The 23,378-nt window shown below is 43.4% G+C and overlaps 1 protein-coding gene across 1 annotated transcript in view; it reads left to right on the top strand.

The window, feature by feature from the left end:
- The window catches only part of LOC126155755 (transcription factor SOX-21), a 158,184-nt gene extending 143,847 nt beyond the window's left edge, over positions 1-14,337 (top strand). Inside the window, exons 3-5 of the mRNA XM_049916250.1 lie at positions 6,286-6,434; positions 11,792-12,030; positions 13,929-14,337. Coding sequence (XP_049772207.1) covers positions 6,286-6,434; positions 11,792-12,030; positions 13,929-14,337 — 797 coding nt within the window. The remainder of the gene's footprint in view (positions 1-6,285; positions 6,435-11,791; positions 12,031-13,928) is intronic.
- The last annotated feature ends 9,041 nt before the right edge of the window (positions 14,338-23,378 follow it).

The raw sequence follows: 23,378 nt of genomic DNA, 5'->3' as shown, positions 1-23,378 counted from the left end.
CGACTCCAGTTTTTGTTAATGGTGTTAAACAATTACCAACAGGTACCTAATCTTCAATGTTATCTTGCATGTCTCATCAAAAAATCGCTGGAGAATTTTATTTTTATAATATGGTGTCCGTTGCCGTTTTAAGTTTAAATGGTAACTGCAGAGCCTTCGAAACACTTATGCTTTTTTCTTTTTTTGTTCGGCTGAATTTCAATTTGTTCAAGTCATCATAAACTTTTCCATGACTACAACCGCATCCGAGAAAGTCATGCAGGTAACGTTCACTTATGTCTTTGGAAGTCGTTGGACACTGCCAACGTGTACAACTTAGTTTACTTGCATACAGAGCTTGAAACCTTCCCGTCTCCTCTATATCTCTTTTGTTACACAAATTTTTCCTTTTACAATAAGCTATGAAACCTTCCCTTAGGGTTTCTATCTCTTGCTTAATAATAACAAATGAAGACTCCCCTTTGAAATTAATTCTGTTTTTTAATCTTCGCATACAAATTTAAATGCTCATTATTAAAAGTTATTTTCTGATTATTTCGACGGAACATAGAATGTGCCGTCGTCGTGGCCCTCAGTCGTTACCTGCAATAACCCAAAACTGTTCCTCACTTTTTTCTGCTGTTACTGGATCGCCATCTGACTGCTACATCGAACTGCGATATGGATATACTTACTCTGCTTTACTATACTCTATTAGCTGCTGGTGGGCTGTCATAATAAGTGGCTGTATTTATTACCAAAGCTGACGGTATTCTTTAATAGCAAAGCTGACGTTATTCTTTAATTAATATGGCTGAAGTTACGTAATTCATAGTTAAAGATTTTCTTGACAACTATAAAATTTTGAGAAGTTTTACGTTGATGGTTTTTGAGATGGATTATAATCAGTAATGCAATATTACTGGCAAAAATTAATTATATTCTGAATGAAATTATTTTACAGTTCAAATGGGACGTACTTTTTACAATAATCTTACAACTAGCATTGCGCACACATGCCTTCAGTAGTCTTGAGTTTCTCAAAAAAATAATTCAATAATATTAGTTCCTCTTATGATGATAGTTAGCTGATGTCTCTGTACATCCGCTTATAATCTCTTGTAAATCATAGCTGGTGGCTGGCAGGCACACCGCTCCTCTCAACCTCTCGCTTCAGACCTGCTACCGACTCGCTTCACTTCTCGCTTACTACTGACTTCCTACGAACGCTAAAGTGCGGTCTCTCCCACCAACAATACTTTCTGGTGCAGACAATCCCTGCTACCATTACAAAATGTATCAATGCGCGGTCTTTCCCGCTCTTTTCTTAAAATGTATCCATACGCAGTCTCTCCCGCCCTTTTTAAAATTATATCAATGTGCGGTCTCTCCTGCCAACAATACTTTGGTGCAGACATTCCCTGCTACCACAATTATTTCCAACATGACAAATATTATTTATTTGTTCTTAATCCTATTAATGAAGTATAAACATCTTTCATAAATCGTGGTTTGACAATAGACAATAGAAATATACACATCTTACAAGCTATAAAACAGATAATTTTACATTAAACTATGATGACAAATTTAAGGTTGAAATTCATCAGTCTTTAGACCCAATATCCACATATATAAAGCAGAGTGTATAAGTTTATGTTTGTATGTCCAGGATCTCCTCCCAAACCGCTGGATAGACTTGGAACAAATTTGACGTAGAAAGAGCAGGCTTATCGAGTATCAGCACTGTTTGCTTTTGTAGCCTCCTCGCACAAACAGAGAGTGGAGATATGGGCAAACACATGATTTTCCCAGACGCCAGAATATAGGCAGCCCTGCATGACAGGCTGTAGGAAGCTGATTCGTGGCGACTCCGAGAGCTTGATATTTAATTATTCACTAAAGGAAAACGTATCAAAATGTAAAGAGCTATAGGTGGATCAATTCAGGGCTTCATACATAAAAATGAGAAGAGGAAAAGTGAAGCACATTGTGTTACATAGGTCACTGACATCCTATAGAGGGCAAATACTAAAATGGCAGCGACCTCGCCGAGTTGGCAGAAGAAAATATTAGAAATGAACCTAAATAGAGCATGCAATGCAGTCAAAACGACATACGAAGACCATCAAACTGACGGGAAATCTGTACGCTGTAGTTACCTGGCAGGAAACACACCAGATGGCACTAGACGAATAACGCTTCTAAAAGCATATCTCAAAGCCCGACTTGTAGAGTCCATGCTAGTTATGATTGAAATAGTCAGGCCAGGTTGTCTAGCGGTAAAGCAAGTACCCGTTAACAGAATGGTTGTGTGATCGAATCCTGGTCAGGAAAAATTTGTCTGTCTTTTCAATGATTTGAAGATTCGTCGGAAACAACACGTGGTTCGGATTCCACATTAAACTATAGATCCCTTTTCCCCAGTAGGATTAGTGGGATAGGTTAGGCACTCTGAAGTGGCTAAAATAGCGTCCAATTGAAAGACCTGCACCAGGCCATTGAGCCACATAAGAACGTGATTATTACTAAAATAATTGATGATCGTATTGTCGTCTTGATTACTTGGCACTATCTCAGTGCCAATACTGTTCCTTATAGTTTCTAGTATGCTGCGTTTTTCTGACCAGCTACCATTCATATTTAGCGTAGAAGTGTTTTAAAGCTAAAAGGCAGACATTATGATATTTAGTAAATAAAGTTACAAATGACCACACAGGTATCACTTAAATTTGAACAATGAAAATGTTCTCACTGCTTTATCCAGACCGTCTGAGCCAGAATAACGTGCCTTTTCTTTATAACAGTTTATCGTAGAATGCTAATCCAGGTATAGCAAGCCTGCTGTTACTCATCTTTCGGGTCTCAGTGTTTATGTGCAACGGGATTTTTGTCTGTCCATATTACTGAATTCGACTGAACTGAAAGTTATTTAGCGATTCTGCAACATGCAAACGACACTGGCGTTTCCAAACAGTGCCATTCCCAAGTCTTTTTTTTTTTATTTCTTTTCTGAAGACCTATACCGGACTCTGAGAGTTAAGGGAAATTTGTAGGTAAGTGACTCACTGAACTGCGAGAGAAACACACTCATTCATTTTGCCTTATAATTTATTACTTTTCACTATTATATTACGACACTAGTGTTACTGTACTCTTTTTGAGGGTAATCTATTCCACCACATGTTTTCCCTGAGTTGCAACTTGTTAGAGTAGTTTCATATGCAGTATTCAACCATATCCTCCGCCCTCAGTATTCTGTCTCAGAACGGTTAATTATCTCCGTGTCCCTCCACATGATTTGAGCTCACTCACCACAGTTCACTCACGACGTCCAGGTCCAGTCCCAACTTTTTCTGGTATCCAACTGCCTTCTGGTGGCCTACTTGGCGGCACTGGCTACGGGTAAATCTGCTGAATTGAATTGATAGCGTCCCTACGTCGTTTTCGATGATTCCCATTTATTACAACACATATCTTTACATAATTTAACGATGAATGCAATACTCGTTCAATAATTTTGTATTCTGAGTGGTGTTTTCCTCTAATCAAACCGCTGCATACTCTGGGGTTTGAGTTCAGGATTCATTGACACGTTAGTTTGGATAGACAAAGTTTTATTGTTTTTCATCTTATGAAATGGAAGGTGATTTCGGAGGTTTCCTCAGATATCATCACCTTACACTGCCACATATTGGCAGGAAACTTAGAAGATGCAACAACTCTAGCTGCCTCCTTCGTCCTCTGTAGTATTTCTACATACCATGGGGATCCTCAGCAGATATCAATGGAGGAGGATATCGAAACTGGGGAGAAAATGTAATGGATATGGTCAAGCTGGGAGAATGGGAGGCAATCATTAAAACAAGGGCCTCTTCCGTTGCGGCGAGATTTTTTCACGAAATTTAAATCACAAATTTTCACCTCCGACGGAAAATTGATGTACATTTTCACCTCCGCAATGCGGGCGTCTATGAAATGATGTGTGTCTGCGTCAAAGTGTATATAGGTAAAGCGGGAATGACTGTTAGAAAAGTTGTTAAGGAACGCGAACGCCACATGCGGCTGAAACAAAGTTTGAAATCTGCGGTAGCGGGACAGCACGAGAACTGTGGTCTTCACATCGATTTCAGTAATGTACAGTGCTGACTAAGAAAACAAACCTTTGTGTAAGAAAAGTCCGAGAAGCAATTGAAATTTCTAAGAACGCATCTAACTTCCGTAGAAAGGACGGCTAAAGGTTTCCGGCATCTTGGCTCCCTGCCATCAAAGAAGTGAATACGCGGCCGCGGCGTGCGAGCAATACAAACAACGCCATGGAAGCCACCTGTGCGGACAGTAATGTTTTGAATAAACATTTCCCCTCTCATGCTCTGCTCTTCGATGACATATAAAGGTGATGTGTACTGACTTAAAGTGGTTAGACACGATCTGTTTCGAAAGATCACTGGAGTACCAATTGACACGAAACGCCAACTAAAATATTGGATGATGGATACCTGGTAAGGTGAGTGGGATGCAAGTGATAAGGGTCGAATGCTACACCAGTTCTTTTGCGATATAGGGGAGAGACTAAAACTCTAACATATAGATCACAGCCGCGGTATGGTCCACTTCTTAACAGGACATGGATGGCCCTTATCCCACGCACTTAAACCGCATAAGTCTGAGATGGACATGTGGGGAAGAAGGCTCTCCAGAAGACACCGTCTTTTTCTGCGGACGATATACCAACCTCAGACACACAAGACACTTAAACCTCAACAATATCCAAGACACCATACTCGCAATGCTCAGAGACGAAGACCACTGGACCGTGTTAAACACACTCACTGACGAAATATCCACAGGTTGGAAAACAATAATGATTCCGGCATAGAAGCAGGTGATGACACTGATCTGAGCTGTGATTGGCGGTCGGTGGCTTCATAGACAATTCCAAGACACTCACCATCATACACACTTGGTGAAGGGACATTGTTCCACTAATATCTTTCGTATCTTCTCTCTTTATTCTTCCAAAATATGGTTATGGTTTATAATTCTATTTTCCAAAAGTTTGTTAATTTCATAATTTTTTTGCATCCTTTATGTATCCATCTTAAACATAAGAATCTTGTTTATACTAGAAAATTTTTTCCAAATTCATAATACGTCTGAAAGTTATAATAAGTCGTAACTTCTTCTCTGTCTTCATAAATCCCTATATTCCATTCATAAACCGCTAATTTTAAGATTTTCGTTTCTTAATTACTTTTAAGTTTATGAATATTTAAGGCTGCAATATTATTAATCCTTTTTAAAATAGGAAATAACAAAAAAATGGTTCAAATGGCTCTGAGCACTATGGGACTTAGCATCTGTGGTCATCAGTCCCCTAGAGCTTAGAACTACTTAAACCTAACTAACCTAAGGACATCACACACATCCATGCCCGAGGCAGGATTCGAACCTGCGACCGTAGCGGTCACGCGGTTCCAGACTGAAGCGCCTAGAACCGCATGGCCACGCCGGCCGGCAGGAAATAACAAATAAGTGTCATGTTCTGTACATGTACCATTTCGTATTGTGAAAGTACGACCTGTATTAGTAGCAAGGTGGCAGGTCATTTGTAAATGGCAGCAAATAAATAAATCAAATCAAATAATTAATCTTCTCGTTTCAATTCTAGCCAACGGTATGGGCCCACCAATAGCAGCAAGAGGAATTTTAACCAATAACTCTTCTCCAGCATAAGTGTGGGAAAAATACCTTTCTAACCAATGACGTAGCCATAGAAGTCTTAGCCGGTAACCCGCTCCTTCGGGTTTAAAGCAGGAAAACTTCTCTTACTATCCAAGGACGATGGCCCATCAATGGTACCTGAAGATTTTTTACCCAGTAATCCGACTTCGCTTGCACAGTTGCCCCTTTATAAGAGAAGGCGACAATGGTCTCTGACAGTGCCAAATTTACAATGGACATCACAAGATCCTGAAGAATATCCCAGCAGAAGGGTCGAAACGTCGATTTTTTGAAGAAATATGACGCGGCCTAGCAACCCAAAAGATATTAACTTCATTAAAATATGCTACTGATTCCCAAGTACCTAGGGAGGAATGACCAACGTAATGAAACAAATGAAATCAGAGCTCACACGGAAATATTTAGGTTTTCCTTTATCCCATGTGCCAGTCGAGAATAGCTTAATAAAAGTGGTGCTATGAAGCCTCTGTCAAACATCTACGTGTAAGTTACAAAGCAGTCATGTAGATTTAGGTCTCTGCAGTTAGTGTGTCGCGCTACGTCCCCGTTTTCCGTTCGCAGGCATGGCGGCGAGCCAGATGGGCCAGGTGGGCTCCTACTACTCGCCGGCGGCCGCCTACGGGTCGCTGAGCGCCGCCTCCATGGCCGCCGCCGCCGCCGCTGCCGCCGCGCAGCAGTCCGCCATCTCCGGGCTCTCGGCGCCTGCACAGGTACTGTGAACCAGCCTCCTCACACTGGCTGCACCTCTCACCCAAGCCTTCCCTTATACTCGCCATCTTGTAATAGGGGGTGACGGCCACTTGTGTCACCTTACCTTCAACTGAATGAAGTTACACTGAAGAGCCAAAGAAACTGGTATACTTGCCTAATATCGTGTAGCGCCCCAGCGAGCACGCAGCAGCGCCGCGACACGATGTGGCATGAACTCGACTAATGTCTGAAGTAATACTGGAGGGAGCTGACACCATGAATCCTGCAGGACTGTCTATAAATCCGTAAGAGTACGAGGGGATGGAGATCTCTTCTGAACAGAACGTTGCAAGGCATCCCAGATATGCTCAATATTTGGGGGGTGTCGCATTGTCATGCTGGAACTGTCTAAGTCCGTCGGAACGCACAATGGACATCAATGGATGCAAATAATCAGACAGAATGCTTACGTAGGTGTCACCTGTCAGAGTCGTATCTAGACCTATCAGGGGTCCCGTATCACTCCAGCTATACACGCCCCGCATCATTACAGAGCCTCCACCAGCTTGAACAGTTCCTTCCTGACATGCAGTGCCCATGGATTCATGTCATTGTCTCCGCACAAGTACACGTCCATCCGCTAGATACAATTTGAAACGAGACACGTGCGACCAGTCAACATGTTTCCAGTCATCAACAGTCCAGTGCCGGTGTTGACGGACCCAGGTGAGGCGTAAAGCTTTGTGTCGTGCAGTTATCAAGGGTACATGAGTGGGTCTTCGGCTTCGAAAGCCCAACTAAGGTCGTTCTCCTCGTGGTTGTCAACAAATGGCCCACTTGTCAGTACCTTGGCGTAATAATTGGTAATGGTTTCTGCATTAAGTGTGGCTTAAGTGCTATGAACACTGCACCACCACCGCTGAATAAGGGCTACAAGTAGCCACACTTTACACTGCAAAGCGACCTTGGCGCGCTCTTGTGAAGCCAAATTTTCTGCCATCTCGTCATTCAATGTAAGAAGATGCTACGGACGGTCAAAGTATTCTCAGGCATCATGTAGCAGAATACGACCATGTTCGTTAATAAATATCAACCATCACAGAGGTTACGGTATTTAAAACTAGGACGTGACTTCTTATTCACCCCGTACGTCACGCAGAATCCCAACTGTACTGCATTCCAAAGGTGCATCAACCCACAGCTAAGCAAGTAACATAATGTTTTTGTTCGTCAGTGCACCTCTGGTAGTTCGTCAGTAGTTGGTGGATAAGCTTCATTACTCTGACGGTAACATACCAGAGAGACGAATTAAATAACGCACAAAGCAAGACAAACTATGGGGCGTGCTGTCAAGAAACAAACGTTTTAATACGAGAATAAACGCACGATAATTAACAGAACTCGCAGTCGTCGCTTTTTATGTGAGAACACGAGTGTTATTACACAAACTATTCTTCAGGACTTCAGTGTCCTGGATCGCAGTGCCTTGTATTTCCGCCAGACCATAGATGTTTGGCAATTATTCGGTACATAGCACGTCTAGAGGCTATTTCTCGAGCCTCTTCAAGGCATCACCAGAGGGAGATCACGTGGGCTGTGCCATTTTTCTATAAGCCCTATAAACAGTCAACAGTCACTGTGGAATTATTCTTCACACTGGTTACGTCTCAATTGGTTGTTCATTACTCTGGATTCAGTTTGGCCTACTTATCTTGGACCTGTCCCTGGGTTCAGTATTGCTTTCACGATGATGAATTATTTCTGTACATCTGACACTACTGCTACATCTCCAGAACTGGCATGTGATTGTTGTCTACCAAACCTGAACTTGTCGTGACTCCGCTCATTCTGTCACTCCAATTTGATTTAGGGGAAGGTTGGTCATAAGGGCAAGTGCGGGCACTACGGCCATTTGAATGTGAGAGTCACACTAGTGCTGCAATCGCATAATAACTGCACAAAAGTGACACTCGAAACCCTCGTCAACCATGTGTAGTTATGCGAAAGAGTCAGGATATTATCTCACAATCGTGTTTCGTTGAATGTTTCGCACGCTGACACTTGCTGATGGTCCAGTACTGAAATCTGCAGCAATTTGCGGAAGGGTTGCAATTCTGTCACGTTGAGCGGTTCTCTTCAGTCGTCGTACTGCCCCGTTCGTGTAGGATCTTTCTCCGGCCGCAGCGATGTCGGAGATTTGATGTTTGGCAATTATTCCTGATATTCACGGTGCACTCGTGAAATAGTCGTACGGGAAAATCCCCAATTGATTGATTTCTCGGAGAAGGCAGCAGTAACCGATGTAACAACTACGCCAGACGCTTGTTGTCTTATATAGTCGTTTCCGACAGCAGCGTCATATTCTGGTTGTTTTATATATCTGTAATTGTATACGCATGCATATACCAGTTTCTATGGCGCCAGTCACTAGTTTTATATTCAACGTATTTGACCGCCACTAAACATCTGAAGAACAGACTCACATAACCAGTTATCTTTAACGTTAAGCTTGACATCCAGTTTCACAAGACTATACAGTGTGATTCAGTTTCCCCTGCCTACGGGTTTTATGGAACCCGCAATGCCTTCAAAAACCACAACGAGATTACCCTGCAAGTTTCGACTTTTTCAATATCGTTCCAATCTGCACATAATGGCGAGCAGTTGGTGCGCAAATCTACAGGTCATGAAACTGATTTCCTTCCAATGTAATTAAACTAAACGTAATAAAACTGCAAATGTCTTAGCAAGTAGTAGTAGTATTATACTTGATAAATAAAACATAGACTACATCAGAAATTTTAGTTCTTATTTCAATATACTACAAGGAAATACAAGAGATATTTTCACTCCGAAAGACAGAAGAAGATAGACAGCAGATAGGAGGCGACCGTGCATCTCTTGTTTTGCAAAATGGACATGGAAATAAACGGTAACGATGGCTGGAGAAATATGGCAGTTGTATTATACAATTTTATCTTTGAAGTGTGAAATAATTAATTACGTAACTGTAAGACTATATCACATCGATCACAGAGGTCAAGTATGTGAAAATCAGACGCCCCCCCCCCCTTTTTTTTAATTGTTAGTAATAAAACCCAAACAACACAGCTGATTCGAGAAAAAACTTGTGAGAGAATAACATTTACATCGATGTGAAGAAAGTCACTTGATAACTTTAATATCGTGTCGGACATCATTTTGCACAGCGAGGTGCAGCAACTCGACGTAGCACGGACTCCACAAGTCGTTGGAGAAATACTGAGACATGCTGCTTCTATAGACGTCAATAACTGCGAAAGTGTTGCCGGTGCAACTAACCTCTGATTATGTCCATAAATGTTCGATGGGTTTCATGTCGGGCGATTTGAGTGGCCAAATCATTCGCTCGAATTGTCTAGAATGTTCTTCAGGCGAATCGCGAACAATTGTGGCCTGGTGACATGGTGCATTGTTATCCATAAAGTTCCATCGTAGTTTGGGGAAGCTGAAGTACATGAATGGCTAAATATGGTCTCCAAGTAGCAGAATATTACGATTTCCAGTCAAAGATCGGTTCCATGTAAACATAGCCAATACCATTAAGGAGCTACCGCCTGTGCCTTGTTGACAACCTGTGTCCATGGATTCGTGGGATCCGCGCCACACTCGAACCTTACCGCAGCTATTCCCTCTGACGTCATGACTCAGCTCACTAGGCCACGGTTTTTCAGTCGTCTAGGGTCCAACCAATATTGTCACCAGCCCAGGAGAGACGTTCAGGGCGATGTGATTTTAGCAGAGTCATTCGCGTCACTCGTTTGGTGCCACAGCCCATGAACACCACATTTCGCCTCACTGTCCTAACGGGGACGTTCGACGTAAGTCCCATATTGATTTCTGCGGTTATTTCACGCAGTGTTGCTTGTCTGGTAGCAATGACATTTCTACACAAACGTTCGTTAAGTGAAGACTATCGGCCACTGCGTTTTCCATCGTGAGAGGTAATGCCTGAAATTTGATACTCTCATCACACTCTTGATACTGTGGATCTTGGAATACTGAATTCCCCATCGATTTCCGAAATAGAATGTCCAATGTGTCTTGCTCCAACTACCTACCATTCCATGTCCCCGTGGTGCGGCGATCACGTCGGACACCTTTTCACATGAATCACCAGAGTGCAGGGATAGCTCCACCAATGTAATGCCCTTTTATAGCATGTTTACGTGTCTCTACCGCCATTTGTATCTGTGCATATTTCTATTTTGTGACTTTTGTCACCTTAGCGTATTCTCCATAATACGAGGGCTATTCGGAAAGTAAGGAACGAGAGGTCGTGAAATGGAAACCACAGTGAAAATCAAAACTATTTTATTTGCAGCGGTTAGATACACCTTCCAGCTACTTCTCTACACAGTCGCCGTTCAGACTTATACGTCTGTCGTAGTATTGTACCAACTTTTCAATTCCCTCGCTATAGAAGACAGGCGCCAATGCTTTTCGACAATTTTCTACTCTGGACTGCAGCTCGTTGACTGTGTCAAAATATTGTCTTCATAGCCAGCAGTTCATTTGAGCAGAGATGAACCTCAGGGGTAGCCAATTACAGGCTGTATTGTGAGTGATCAAACACTTCCGATCGAAAACGCTGCAGGAGCATCTTCATTGTCCCTGCAGTGTTTGGCCGAGAATTGTCGTGTAGAACTAACAGCACGACAGTTATGTTTTGTGGATTGCATAGCTTCAGGCGAAATCTTTAGCCAGACCCCATGCTTGGCGGGAGACGGTAATTTCTAGCCATCTTTACGTTCTCACTGTGAGTTTAGTACTGAAAAGAGCGACATGATGAACCTTAGGGGTAGCCAATTACAGGCTGTATTGTGGGCGATCAAATACCTCTGATCGAAAACGCTCCAGGAGCATCTTCATTGTCCCTGCAGAGTTTGGCCAAGAATTGTCGTGTAGAACGAACAGCACGACAGTTATGTTTTGTGGATTGTATAGCTTCAGGCGAAATCTTTCGCCAGACCCCATGCTTGGCGGGAGACGGTAATTTCTAGCCATCTTTACGTTCTCACTCTCAGAACTGAAAAGAGCAACATGATGCGATCGACGGGCGTACTAGACACAGTGCCCAACGCTTCTGTGCAAAGCTTCATCAGATTTTCACTGTATTTTCCATTTCGCGGCCGATAGTTCCTTACTTTCCGAATAACCCTCGTACAACATTTAACTCCTGATGTTCGCAATTTCCGGCACTGTGAGGGAAACAAGACAATTACTTAGTAAATAAATAAATACTCATATTGTTGTCTTTAATTTCGGTATGAGACTACTGTATTTTCCAATGGCTGTAACAGCATTTCTCAGGAGGACCGTAATTCGGCTTGTGCAGGTGGTGAGCTCGATGGACGCGATGAAGTACTCGATGGAAGCGGACAAATACCGGTCGGCGTACATGCCGCCTATCTCGATGTATTCGGCGGACCCCAAGTCGTACATGGAGCGCGGAGGCGGCTATTTGGACCACACGTCGGCGCTCACCAAGGCCTACTTCGAGTCTTCCAAGATGTACGTCGAGACCGGCCGCTACGACGCCGAGGCGGCCGCCGCCGCTGCAGCTGCGCACCAGCGGTGAGTCCCAATCAGCTGTCGTGAAAACTGGGATATAATCTCCGGGAAAACATCACGGAACGTGGGTAATGGTATGGGACATATTTCAGAAGCGCTGCTTGATGACCAAATTGCATGTCCGTTGATGTCTCACGAAGTGTCTCAGCACCATAACCCTTCATTTAGTCAAGTTGTGGCATATATTTCTTTCGTTCCCGATTCCCTTCAGTGGTTTTCGTTAGTTATCCAACCCATCTATTCTTCTACAGTACGACATCTGAAACACTTCACTTCATATCTGAAGTGCTTGTCGTTCAAGTTTCACTTTCGCACACAACAGACAAATATTTTCAGAAAACTATTTCTAAGACTTGAATTTGTTTTCTGTTTTAGCAAATTTCTCTATTTAAGATGATTGACAGTCTCTGTTTTATATCAGCTCTACTTCTGCCATTGTAAGTTCATTGCTGCTCAAACAGCTAAACTCTTCTACTAGTTTTAGTGTCTTTTCCTAATATAACTCCCTCATCACTGCATAATTTAATTCTATTACTCTCCATTACCCTTTTTTAAATTTTTTCTGTGCCCATCATATAAACTCTGTGAATACACTGTCCATTCCGCTGAACTGATCTGCCAAGTCTTATGCTGTCTTTCCGCTGAACTGATCTTCCAAATCTTACGCTGTCATTATATATCGTGGCAAAGATCTACATTTCCATTCATTATTACTGAACTTTAAAATCCTTTCTGGTTTTTTCCATGCTTCCCTTTTACGTCTGCTCTCTGTACAGACTGAAAACGTCGCAGATAGTCTTCTGCTAAAGACCTTTCACTCTCATAACAGTAACATGGTTCCTCGTTGCAGGTATCCTTTTACCTCCTCTATTTTTTTGGTGAAAGTGGCTCTATTTTGAAGCAATATCATCTCTTCCGCACATGATAAATTCTTTATTCCGGAACCCTTTAAAACCAAATTGCATAGAAAGAACAACTTTTTTAAGAATTTCCTTGCTAACCTTGACAAAAGGAGTGAAGCTTATTCGAGGATGGTGTTCCTTTGCATTGTTCGTAATGTTGCAAAAATTGCTTCTAGTCACAAATTTATCCATGTAGTCAATGGGACGTTTATTGTAGGCACTTTTCTTTTTTAGAGCTGATACTTGCCTTTGTCCGGAACCGACTAATCCAGATTTAACATTTTGCTTGTCTTTCTTTTTTCTCTTTCTCATCGTCAGCTAATTTAATGACGATGACAGCCTGCTTCTGAAGGCATTTTTCGCAATCAGTTGCCTTGCTTACATTGCGAGGCGCCACTTTAAACTAGGACGTTTTCTGTACCTAATCATATATCTTAGTTTCCACTATGACTGGCACTACAGTTCGCTTTATCGAAATGTGTAGTAGTAGTAGTAGTAGTAGTACTAGTACTAGGGTTTGTTGTGGTTTTATTCATTCTTGGACCACTTTTGCAAATGTGCTCGTTACGTGATTGTGTCACAGCTTCAGAGTAAAGAAATAACATAGTATTTGCAGTAATTTGCTTAATTTTACAAGTCTAGTTGAACAAGTGTCGCTTTTGTAAAGCATGTGGATGTTGCTAACTGTGGCTAAATCTGTGATGTCGTGTAAAATTAACGGCACTGAAAAACATAAGTTATGTTTTCCAAAACAATGTGTACACCAAGAACAAACCAACAGATACTAATAACTCTTCACGACAACCACAGAGCTGCGTGCATGCGACAAACGTGTATCATCAAACGATGAATTGCTAGGCGATTCGAAACTGGTAACGAAAAAAAAATTGAAGAATAAAACAAAAGGCGACTGTTTGCTGTAATTTGTGGTTAATTTAACAGTCGCTGTGTCCCACATGCATAATGGGTAGAAGTTTTAAAATAAATAACGTTGCGCAGGTACGACGTGTCGAAAATGTACGGCACGGCCCCCGAGAGCCACCCCTCGCCGCGGACGCCGACCGAGTCTCCGACAGAGAGCAAGGTGGGCGCTGCAGGCGGCCTGCTGTCGGGGGCGGTCGACCGCCAAGACGGGGGCGGGGCACCCGCCTCCTCGTCCTCGGGCTCCTCGGCGGCGTCGCCGGGTCTGGGCTACTACCACCACGGCGGGGGCGGCATGCCCGGCCTGCTGCCCATGGCGCAGTACAGCGGCCACTACCACCAGGCGGCGGCGGCGGCTGCGGCGGCCGCGGCCGCGGCGGCCTCCGGGGGCAGCTCCGCGGGGGCCGGGGGCAGCGCGGGAGGCGGCGCGGGCTCCGTGGCCGGGGGCGGCGCAGAGTTCCGGCGGCCCCTGACCGTCATCTTCTGACCGGGCGGCGGCAGGGGCTAGCCCGGCGCAGACTCGGCCGAGCTCGCGGCCTCTTGGCTGTGAGCCGTGAGCGGAGGGGCGGAAGAGCTGTCGTGCTCGTCCTGTCGCCCACACAGTGAGCTGCAGCAGTCTGAGGCCTCCGAGTGCGCGTAGATGCATGTGGCCCGGCTCTCGAACGGCAGTTGTGGATCGCCGCTGTTTTGTGACAACCGTTATTCTGAATATTGATTTTGCGTAAAGTGGAACAATAATGACTCTCCTGCAAATGGATTGTCCCTCCCTATCGAAAGTACTTACAAGCTTGAGCTTACTTCGTTTAAAGTGCCATTTGAACTTAAAGTGAAAAGGGAAGCTGGCCTTTCATTTATTTACAATTTGTAGATCACTGTGATTTTTCTTTGAGAGAAATTATGAGGAATCAAAGATTAAATCAGGTTCCCGTTCCGGACAGTATTAAGGTTTGGCAATTAAGCGTGTGTCACACGAAAAAAACTAATGGCTCACGGTCTAACCGCTGACTATTTCTTGCATTTTTTTGTCACTTATCATCACTTTCACCTGTGATAATATTTTGAGTATGTGAAAAATACTAAACTGGTTCATGGTATGACTTTCAAATAAAAGCATGGGCCCTCCATCTAAATATATAGGTATCTAATTCGCAGAGAAAGGGACCGTCCCTAGTTTTGAGCGAACCTGGGAGTTGATGATTTCTTAATTTCGCAACAAAAACGAGATGCAAACCAACACGTACGCAACCCTATTTCAAACCTTTGTCGGCTCTTTGTCCACCCCAAAACCGACCACAAGAGGAGGACAAAAGCATTAAAGGTGTTTCATCCTTACCGAAAATTTGTACTGTGATAGATAATGATGGTTGGAAAACGCAGCCACATTTGACAAAGAAATGTCAAATACCTGAGATAAATACGGTGTCTAACACGGAATAGCTTGCTGTTACTGTCAATCGTGTGATTTTTCTCTCCACAGAAAATATTTTTACAGTACTCAGAATCAGCAGAAAAACCGAATGATGGCGGGTCAAAGAAGTTGTACAGCTTATAAAAGATTACAGTGTAACAGGTCGGCGCTAGCCTGCAGTATCACACGCAGTTCATCACAGTAGCCATGAAACTTACGAGGAGTGCGAGAAAAGTAATGAGGCTGATTTTTTATCTACCAAAGCTTTTATTTTTTTAAAACAACAATAATGTCCCTTTCAACATAGTTCCCTACGGCAGCTATACACTGGTGGAGCCGTTGGCCCCACTCTCCCTAACATCGCTGAAAGGGTTCAACTGGTAGTGTCTTTAACGTGTCGTTCACATTCTTTTTAATGATATCTAGAGTCTCATAATGGCGTCCTTTTAAGACATTTTTCAATTTCGGGAAAACAAAAAAGTTACAAGGACTCAGAACAGGTGAACAGGGGCGTTGTGAAACAACAGGAATGTCTTTTGAGACCAAAAATTCCGCAAAGGAAGTGGCCGTGTAACATGGGGCGTTGCTCAGATGCAGCTTCCACGTTTCTGGAATCTCCAGTTTCACTCGGTTCCTCCTTTTCCTGAGACTTTAAAGGACATCTCTGTAAAACACTCGGTTGACGGTTTGTCCTCCAAGAACAATATCACAAGTGCACACATTCGTTTGAAGTTTTCGTTGGTTTTTAAAGTCGACGTTCTTCCCGAGCAGTTGTGTCGACCTTCAAGGTGTTCTCGACTTCCAAAAATGATTTGTGGCAGCGAAAAACTTGTGCTCTTTATAAGGAATATTCCCCATAGGGCCGTTTCAAATTTTCAAAGGTCATACTCACTGAGTCCCTAAGTTTAACACAAAATTTGTCCAGGACGGGATCCGTGGCCTTGGTAATGCGCTGAAAGTTATCATTTCGCTTAGGCTTTACCAAGAAGATTTATTATCTATATACCGCTACTGCAATTTCAATAGTTTGTTCCAGACTACCTGATGATGACAAAATGTCGAAACTACATTCGTGATATGTAAACAATAAAAGTTTTTATTACAGTCTAAGCGAAATGATAGGTTTCAATTCAACACGAAACTTGATTGCATAAAGTTGCTATAAATTCCGCTCTTCCATTTTCCTAACACACAATAATAACACTACATCATTGATAGCGCTGTTAGAAATCAGGTGATGGCTGTACTGAAGTGAATCTCGGACTGAGCATCTGGAATAGATGAACACACCGGTGTACAGAGACGGAATAACACAGCATTGTCAGATCGCTCGCAGCGTTGTCAGTCTCATTACTATTCTTACATGCCTTTCTTCCACGAATGTTTTAGAAGGCCTAGGAGGTTAATCGGTACTCTATCACATTACAAGCCAACTGAAGCTCATGTGGCGATATCGGAGCTTTTTATTGCCATTTTTCCAATTGCAATCGTCCATCTGGAGACTGTCCCGCACAGCAAATAATATGGGGGCCTTGCACGTCTGCAAGGGCTTCGGCGGCATAAGTCCCATAGACAGTTTTATGGAAAATTAGGATTTTTCTTCTTTCGGCTGTAATTGTGTTACGTAGGAAAGTCTGGTACGAGGACCAGAGACCGTCGCGTCTAGTATTTCATGCTCTACGCTCTTTAAACAAATCCACTTGTTTAACCTACACATCTCATCCATACGCCGGTCGCTCTTCACACACAACCGTTCGGCAAAAGGCGTAGATTCTACGTACTGTAGAAATCAGGCCCATCAGCCTCTGTTAATGCTTTCGATTTTAGACCGTTTTGCACTGTGAAACAAAATTCTACAAAGAAGCTGAGCTCTCTCTCTGATTTCTCATTTTCTATGTTTCCTTAAAAAATGACTTTGCGCCAATAGTTATGCTCAGTACAAAATGCGCTGCTGAAAGTAACTATATTCGTTTTTAAAAATATGCAACATACAAAGAAAATGAGTTGTTCACTATGCCAATGTTCTTAAAATTTCCTAACCAGGTATAAATTATCTTAAATTTCATTCTCATAAAATAGCTACGATATATACGTTTGCATTACCTTACTTTTCGTTCTTGTCTAATAATTTTGTAGATTCTTATGTATTGTTGATGAATAACATTTTTTACTCTTGACGAGTAAAAACAAGGCCGTGATGACTTCCAATCAAGCGAACGCACTTAACGTGTCCTTACTTCCGTATTATGTATACAGGTCAGCACCTAACTGCCTGTCATTGTCTGCGGGATACAGAACACTCTTTTCTGGACGAAGTGTGGGCGACTAGGAAATAAAAGCAGTCTTACATTATACTCTTACTTAGAATTGTTGAGTCAGACTCGTTTTATTCGGACTACACTGTGTCGGTTGTCGATTGTAAATATTTGTTTATAGGTGTAAAATGAATGTTGCAGAATTTATATAAAATGTAATTTATCCTTTATATTATCTTTTTATTTCTAAATGTTCCTATGTCACTAATGCTCTGCTCATGGAAATAGATGTACATGGTAAGACACAGTTATGATCCCTGTATCGATGGTATTTACTGCAAATCAATAAACTGCATACATTGCTATTGTTAGAAGTACACATATCATACTGAATACTGTATCAAGGAATACACCATTACAGCAGAACCGTTCCTTTTCCTGGCCTCTCTTTTTTAAATTATTGAATGTGCAATGTGCCACAGTGCCAACTAACACTTTTTCCTATACAAAATCTCATGAGAAGGAAAACTTCAACGATGTTTAATGCAGGTAAGGCAAACGCTCTGAGAGGATGTTCATCTGCGCCATCTGCTGAAGACTTTAATTGAATTTACTGACACATTTACGTCCACAGGTCTCCTAAGTGTAAGAAGGTAGTATTTTGTGGGTTATTTTCACCTCCACGAATCGCTGTGTCAGATACTGCAGTGATTAAGACAATGCACGCATGTTCAGAATGATTGACGCTGGAAGCAGGGCATTCTCATTTGGTTACTGCGAACCACTGCAGATTTATTAGCTTGGTGCAAGACGTCGTTTTTCCGCAAGAACTGATTTTCTTCCTCTCAGAGATTTCCTTCCCGAGATCCAGTTTTTCCATTCGTGCACTAAACTCACAAACTACTCAGACGATCGGGCATCTACAGCAAAATTAATACATGATTGACGGGATAAGGACTTTTATGATATTGTGCAAGATATTATTAGCAAATTAAAATTAAAATGAATGAACGTTCATATGACGGCTTTAGCCTGTTTACTGTAGTCCTTCCAAAGACCCACGACCGGTTTCGTATCTTAACCGTGCATCCTCAGATGAACCTTGGAACATCGTAATTTTCATCAACCACCTGATTCACATTTGAGGTGCGAAACCGGTCGTGGGTCTTTGAACGAATTACAATAAACAGCTATTGCTGTTTCATGGACTTCCATTCATTTTAGTTTTAATTTGCTAGTAACATCATTCATGATATATATGTGATCATAGTGCGTTTGTAGGAGGAAAATGTATATCACGAGGCAGAAATTTTCGCAAGGACCACGTCTGAGCGGTATTGAAGCCCGTGTAGAGCACTACCGCCATCGCAATGGCCCAAGTGTGACAAGGTGAAAGGTCCTTATTCCTTAGCTAGACTTGTTCTCTTTCCCTTCAACTTACTATGCAGTCGGCCGAGAGATTTAACATCTTGTAAGTCAGACATTGTTTTATTCTTACGCAGACATTCGATTTTATAGCCCTTAGATCCCAATGCAGTCGTATTTACCACTACAGCTGGTAAAACAATTTTCAGTCAGTTTCAGCCACTCCAAATCATTGTTTTGGGGTTAGTAGGATCCCTGGATTGTAATGGTGGATTGAAATGGTGTAATGATGACTCGCGTTGGATTGTCTTCTAATTATTCTTTATTTTCTCCAAACCGGGTTTCGAAATATTTTCGAAGGAAGTCCCAAGACAACAATGGCATGTTCCGCGTGCTATTGCGCAATATATGAGACACTAGTCTCGCATTCGAGAGGGAGGGCGATTCAGATGTGATTTTTACGTGGTTTCCGTAAATTTATTCCTTTTGTAAAGCACACGGCATGTTTCCCTCCACAATTCGAGCTTATGGCCTGTCTCCAGTGACATCAAAAAAATGTGCACTTAGCTCCTTCATATCGACCCCGTCGTTCAGGTAGTATCTACCCGTTCGTGTGAAAAATTTATCACATCGACGATGTCAAGAGTCTTACTGTGACGCTCCTCTATCTCACAGTTACGCCAGACCAGAGGTATATTCAGAATGAGATTTTCACTCTGCAGCGGTGTGTGCCCTGATATGAAACTTCCTGGCAGATTAAAACTGTGTGCCGGACCGAGACTCGAACTCGGGACCTTTACCTTTCTCGGGCAAGTGCTCTACCATCTGAGCTACCCAAGCACAACTCACGCCTTGTCTCACAGCTTTAGTTTTGCCAGTACCTCGTCTCCTACCTTCCAAACTTTAAGGAAGCTCTCCTACGAACCTTGCACAACTAGCACTCCTGGAAGAAAGGATATTGCGGATACAGGGCTTAGCCGGAGCCTGGAGGATGTTTCCAGAATGAGATTTTCACTCTGCAGTGGAGTGTGCGCTGATATTAAACTTCCTGGCAGATTAAAACTGTGTGCCGGATCGAGACTCGAACTCGGGACCTTTGCCTTTCGCGGGCAAATGCTCTACCATCTGAGCAACCCAAGTACGACTCACGCCCCGTCCTCACGGCTTTACTTCTGCCAGTACCTTCGCGGGAGAGTATATATATATATATATATAAGTACGACTCACGCCCCGTCCTCACGGCTTTACTTCTGCCAGTACCTTCGCGGGAGAGTATATATATATATATATATATATATATATATATATATATATATATATATATATATACTCCTGGAAATGGAAAAAAGAACACATTGACACCGGTGTGTCAGACCCACCATACTTGCTCCGGACACTGCGAGAGGGCTGTACAAGCAATGATCACACGCACGGCACAGCGGACACACCAGGAACCGCGGTGTTGGCCGTCGAATGGCGCTAGCTGCGCAGCATTTGTGCACCGCCGCCGTCAGTGTCAGCCAGTTTGCCGTGGCATACGGAGCTCCATCGCAGTCTTTAACACTGGTAGCATGCCGCGACAGCGTGGACGTGAACCGTATGTGCAGTTGACGGACTTTGAGCGAGGGCGTATAGTGGGCATGCGGGAGGCCGGGTGGACGTACCGCCGAATTGCTCAACACGTGGGGCGTGAGGTCTCCACAGTACATCGATGTTGTCGCCAGTGGTCGGCGGAAGGTGCACGTGCCCGTCGACCTGGGACCGGACCGCAGCGACGCACGGATGCACGCCAAGACCGTAGGATCCTACGCAGTGCCGTAGGGGACCGCACCGCCACTTCCCAGCAAATTAGGGACACTGTTGCTCCTGGGGTATCGGCGAGGATCATTCGCAACCGTCTCCATGAAGCTGGGCTACGGTCCCGCACACCGTTAGGCCGTCTTCCGCTCACGCCCCAACATCGTGCAGCCCGCCTCCAGTGGTGTCGCGACAGGCGTGAATGGAGGGACGAATGGAGACGTGTCGTCTTCAGCGATGAGAGTCGCTTCTGCCTTGGTGCCAATGATGGTCGTATGCGTGTTTGGCGCCGTGCAGGTGAGCGCCACAATCAGGACTGCATACGACCGAGGCACACATGGCCAACACCCGGCATCATGGTGTGGGGAGCGATCTCCTACACTGGCCGTACACCACTGGTGATCGTCGAGGGGACACTGAATAGTGCACGGTACATCCAAACCGTCATCGAACCCATCGTTCTACCATTCCTAGACCGGTAAGGGAACTTGCTGTTCCAACAGGACAATGCACGTCCGCATGTATCCCGTGCCACCCAACGTGCTCTAGAAGGTGTAAGTCAACTACCCTGGCCAGCAAGATCTCCAGATCTGTCCCCCATTGAGCATGTTTGGGACTGGATGAAGCGTCGTCTCACGCGGTCTGCACGTCCAGCACGAACGCTGGTCCAACTGAGGCGCCAGGTGGAAATGGCATGGCAAGCCGTTCCACAGGACTACATCCAGCATCTCTACGATCGTCTCCATGGGAGAATAGCAGCCTGCATTGCTGCGAAAGGTGGATATACACTGTACTAGTGCCGACATTGTGCATGTTCTGTTGCCTGTGTCTATGTGCCTGTGGTTCTGTCAGTGTGATCATGTGATGTATCTGACCCCAGGAATGTGTCAATAAAGTTTCCCCTTCCTGGGACAATGAATTCACGGTGTTCTTATTTCAATTTCCAGGAGTGTATGTATATATATATATATATATATATATATATATATATATATATATATATATATATATATATATATAAGAGGCCATCGTGAAATTTCCGTTCGAAGGCGGTACATTACAGAATCATTATGCCAATTAGGCCAAATCGCGGTGAGCAGTGAGGCGATCATCCCACAGGCACACCGGGTTCAAGATAGCAGTTTGGTAAAACACCGATCCTACAAGGCGAAGAATTCCGTAACTGCCTGCTGCAGGTCCTCGTAATACAGGGATCGTTGGCCTTTCTAAGAGGCGGAAGACACGATAATAGCACTGGAAGAGGTCAGTACTGTAGGGCAGATGCACGAGTGTCTTTCGCTTGAGTTGGTCCAGATCGACCGGCGTCTTAAGTCGAATAGCGACCAGCACCGAACTAGGTGCACCATTCCATCACGGTGGCCTTCGATAGACTTGCTTTCCCATCCACAGTCTTCATTCTCCGATGAGTGTTTAGTGGTGTTCGTCCTTCGGCGGCCAAGAAAAGAATAACAGCACTTTGGTAATAATGTAGCCATAGTTCACGTTTCAGGGGAGGTTGTGCTGAGATATAAGTGTTAAGGAAAAATTGGATATGTTGTGGCGTTTCTGACCTACATAACTTTGAAGGTGGCCAATCGGGTCGTCGTGCACGCAAATTCGAGCAGGCAGCTAAAAGTATTCTTCGTTTGGTTTCCTCAAATTGAACAAACCTACATTCTGCTCACCTAGCTTAAATTTACCATTTCCCAAAAAGCCATATTTTTAACTGGTACTGGGCATTTCAACAAGTGGTGACTCGCGGACCAGTAGATATCTGTGCGTTACCGGATTTTAGGGAGTACAAGTGCTTGAATTTGCGTGCGCAACGACCTGATTGGTTAATCTCAATGCTAAATAACACGTAAACGGAGAAATGTATAGAATTTTTTCCCAACAGTTATTTCTCAACACTACCTCCCCTACAATACTTAGACAAGCTTTCCAGCCTGTTTCTGACCACACTGTATAGTCGCATCGGAGTCGGACTACATTGCATATAAGCCGCATCTACTTCCCCAAACGAAAAATTTTTGGTTTCCCGTTATATAAGAAACAGTAGCGGTCGTAGGGGTCCCTGAGCTATGCCCTGGGTCACTCCCTACTTAACTGTGCCCTAATCGGGTGCCAATTCATGTGCGTTCTCATTGCTGTGTAGAGTAATCTTTCGCTGTCTGTGATTAAAGTACGACAGGAACCAGTTGTGAGCTACTCCTCTTCTTCCATAATGCTCGTTTCTGCAGTAATATTTTGTGATCCACACAATCAAACGCCTTAGTCAAATTAAAGAAAACGCCGAGCGTTTTCTATTTTTTATTTAAACCGTCCATTGTCTCACGCAGAAAAGAGAACATAGCGTTTTGAGTTGCTAAGCCTCTTCTAAAACCAAGCTGTGCGTTTGACAGCAAGTTATTTAACTGAAATGATCAATTACCCCCCCCCCTATATACTACCTTTTCAATCATTTTTGCAAACATTGGTGACATGTAAATGGTTTAAAACTGTCTACATGATCCCTTTCTCCTTTTTTATGAAGTGACTTTAATCGTTCAGCGAAATGAACATTCCAGAGGGAAAAATTACAAACATGGTTAAGAAGTGCTGTAACATATGCAGCACAGTGCTTTAGTAGCCTACTCGATACCCTATCGTACTCATGAATAGTCCCTAGTTTCTAGCGACTTAATTATTTACGAAGTCTCCCAC

The sequence above is a fragment of the Schistocerca cancellata genome, chromosome 2 (assembly GCF_023864275.1).
Source record: "Schistocerca cancellata isolate TAMUIC-IGC-003103 chromosome 2, iqSchCanc2.1, whole genome shotgun sequence".
NCBI classification, from domain to species: Eukaryota; Metazoa; Arthropoda; class Insecta; order Orthoptera; family Acrididae; genus Schistocerca; species Schistocerca cancellata.
This window is presented reverse-complemented; position numbering and strand designations above follow the sequence as displayed.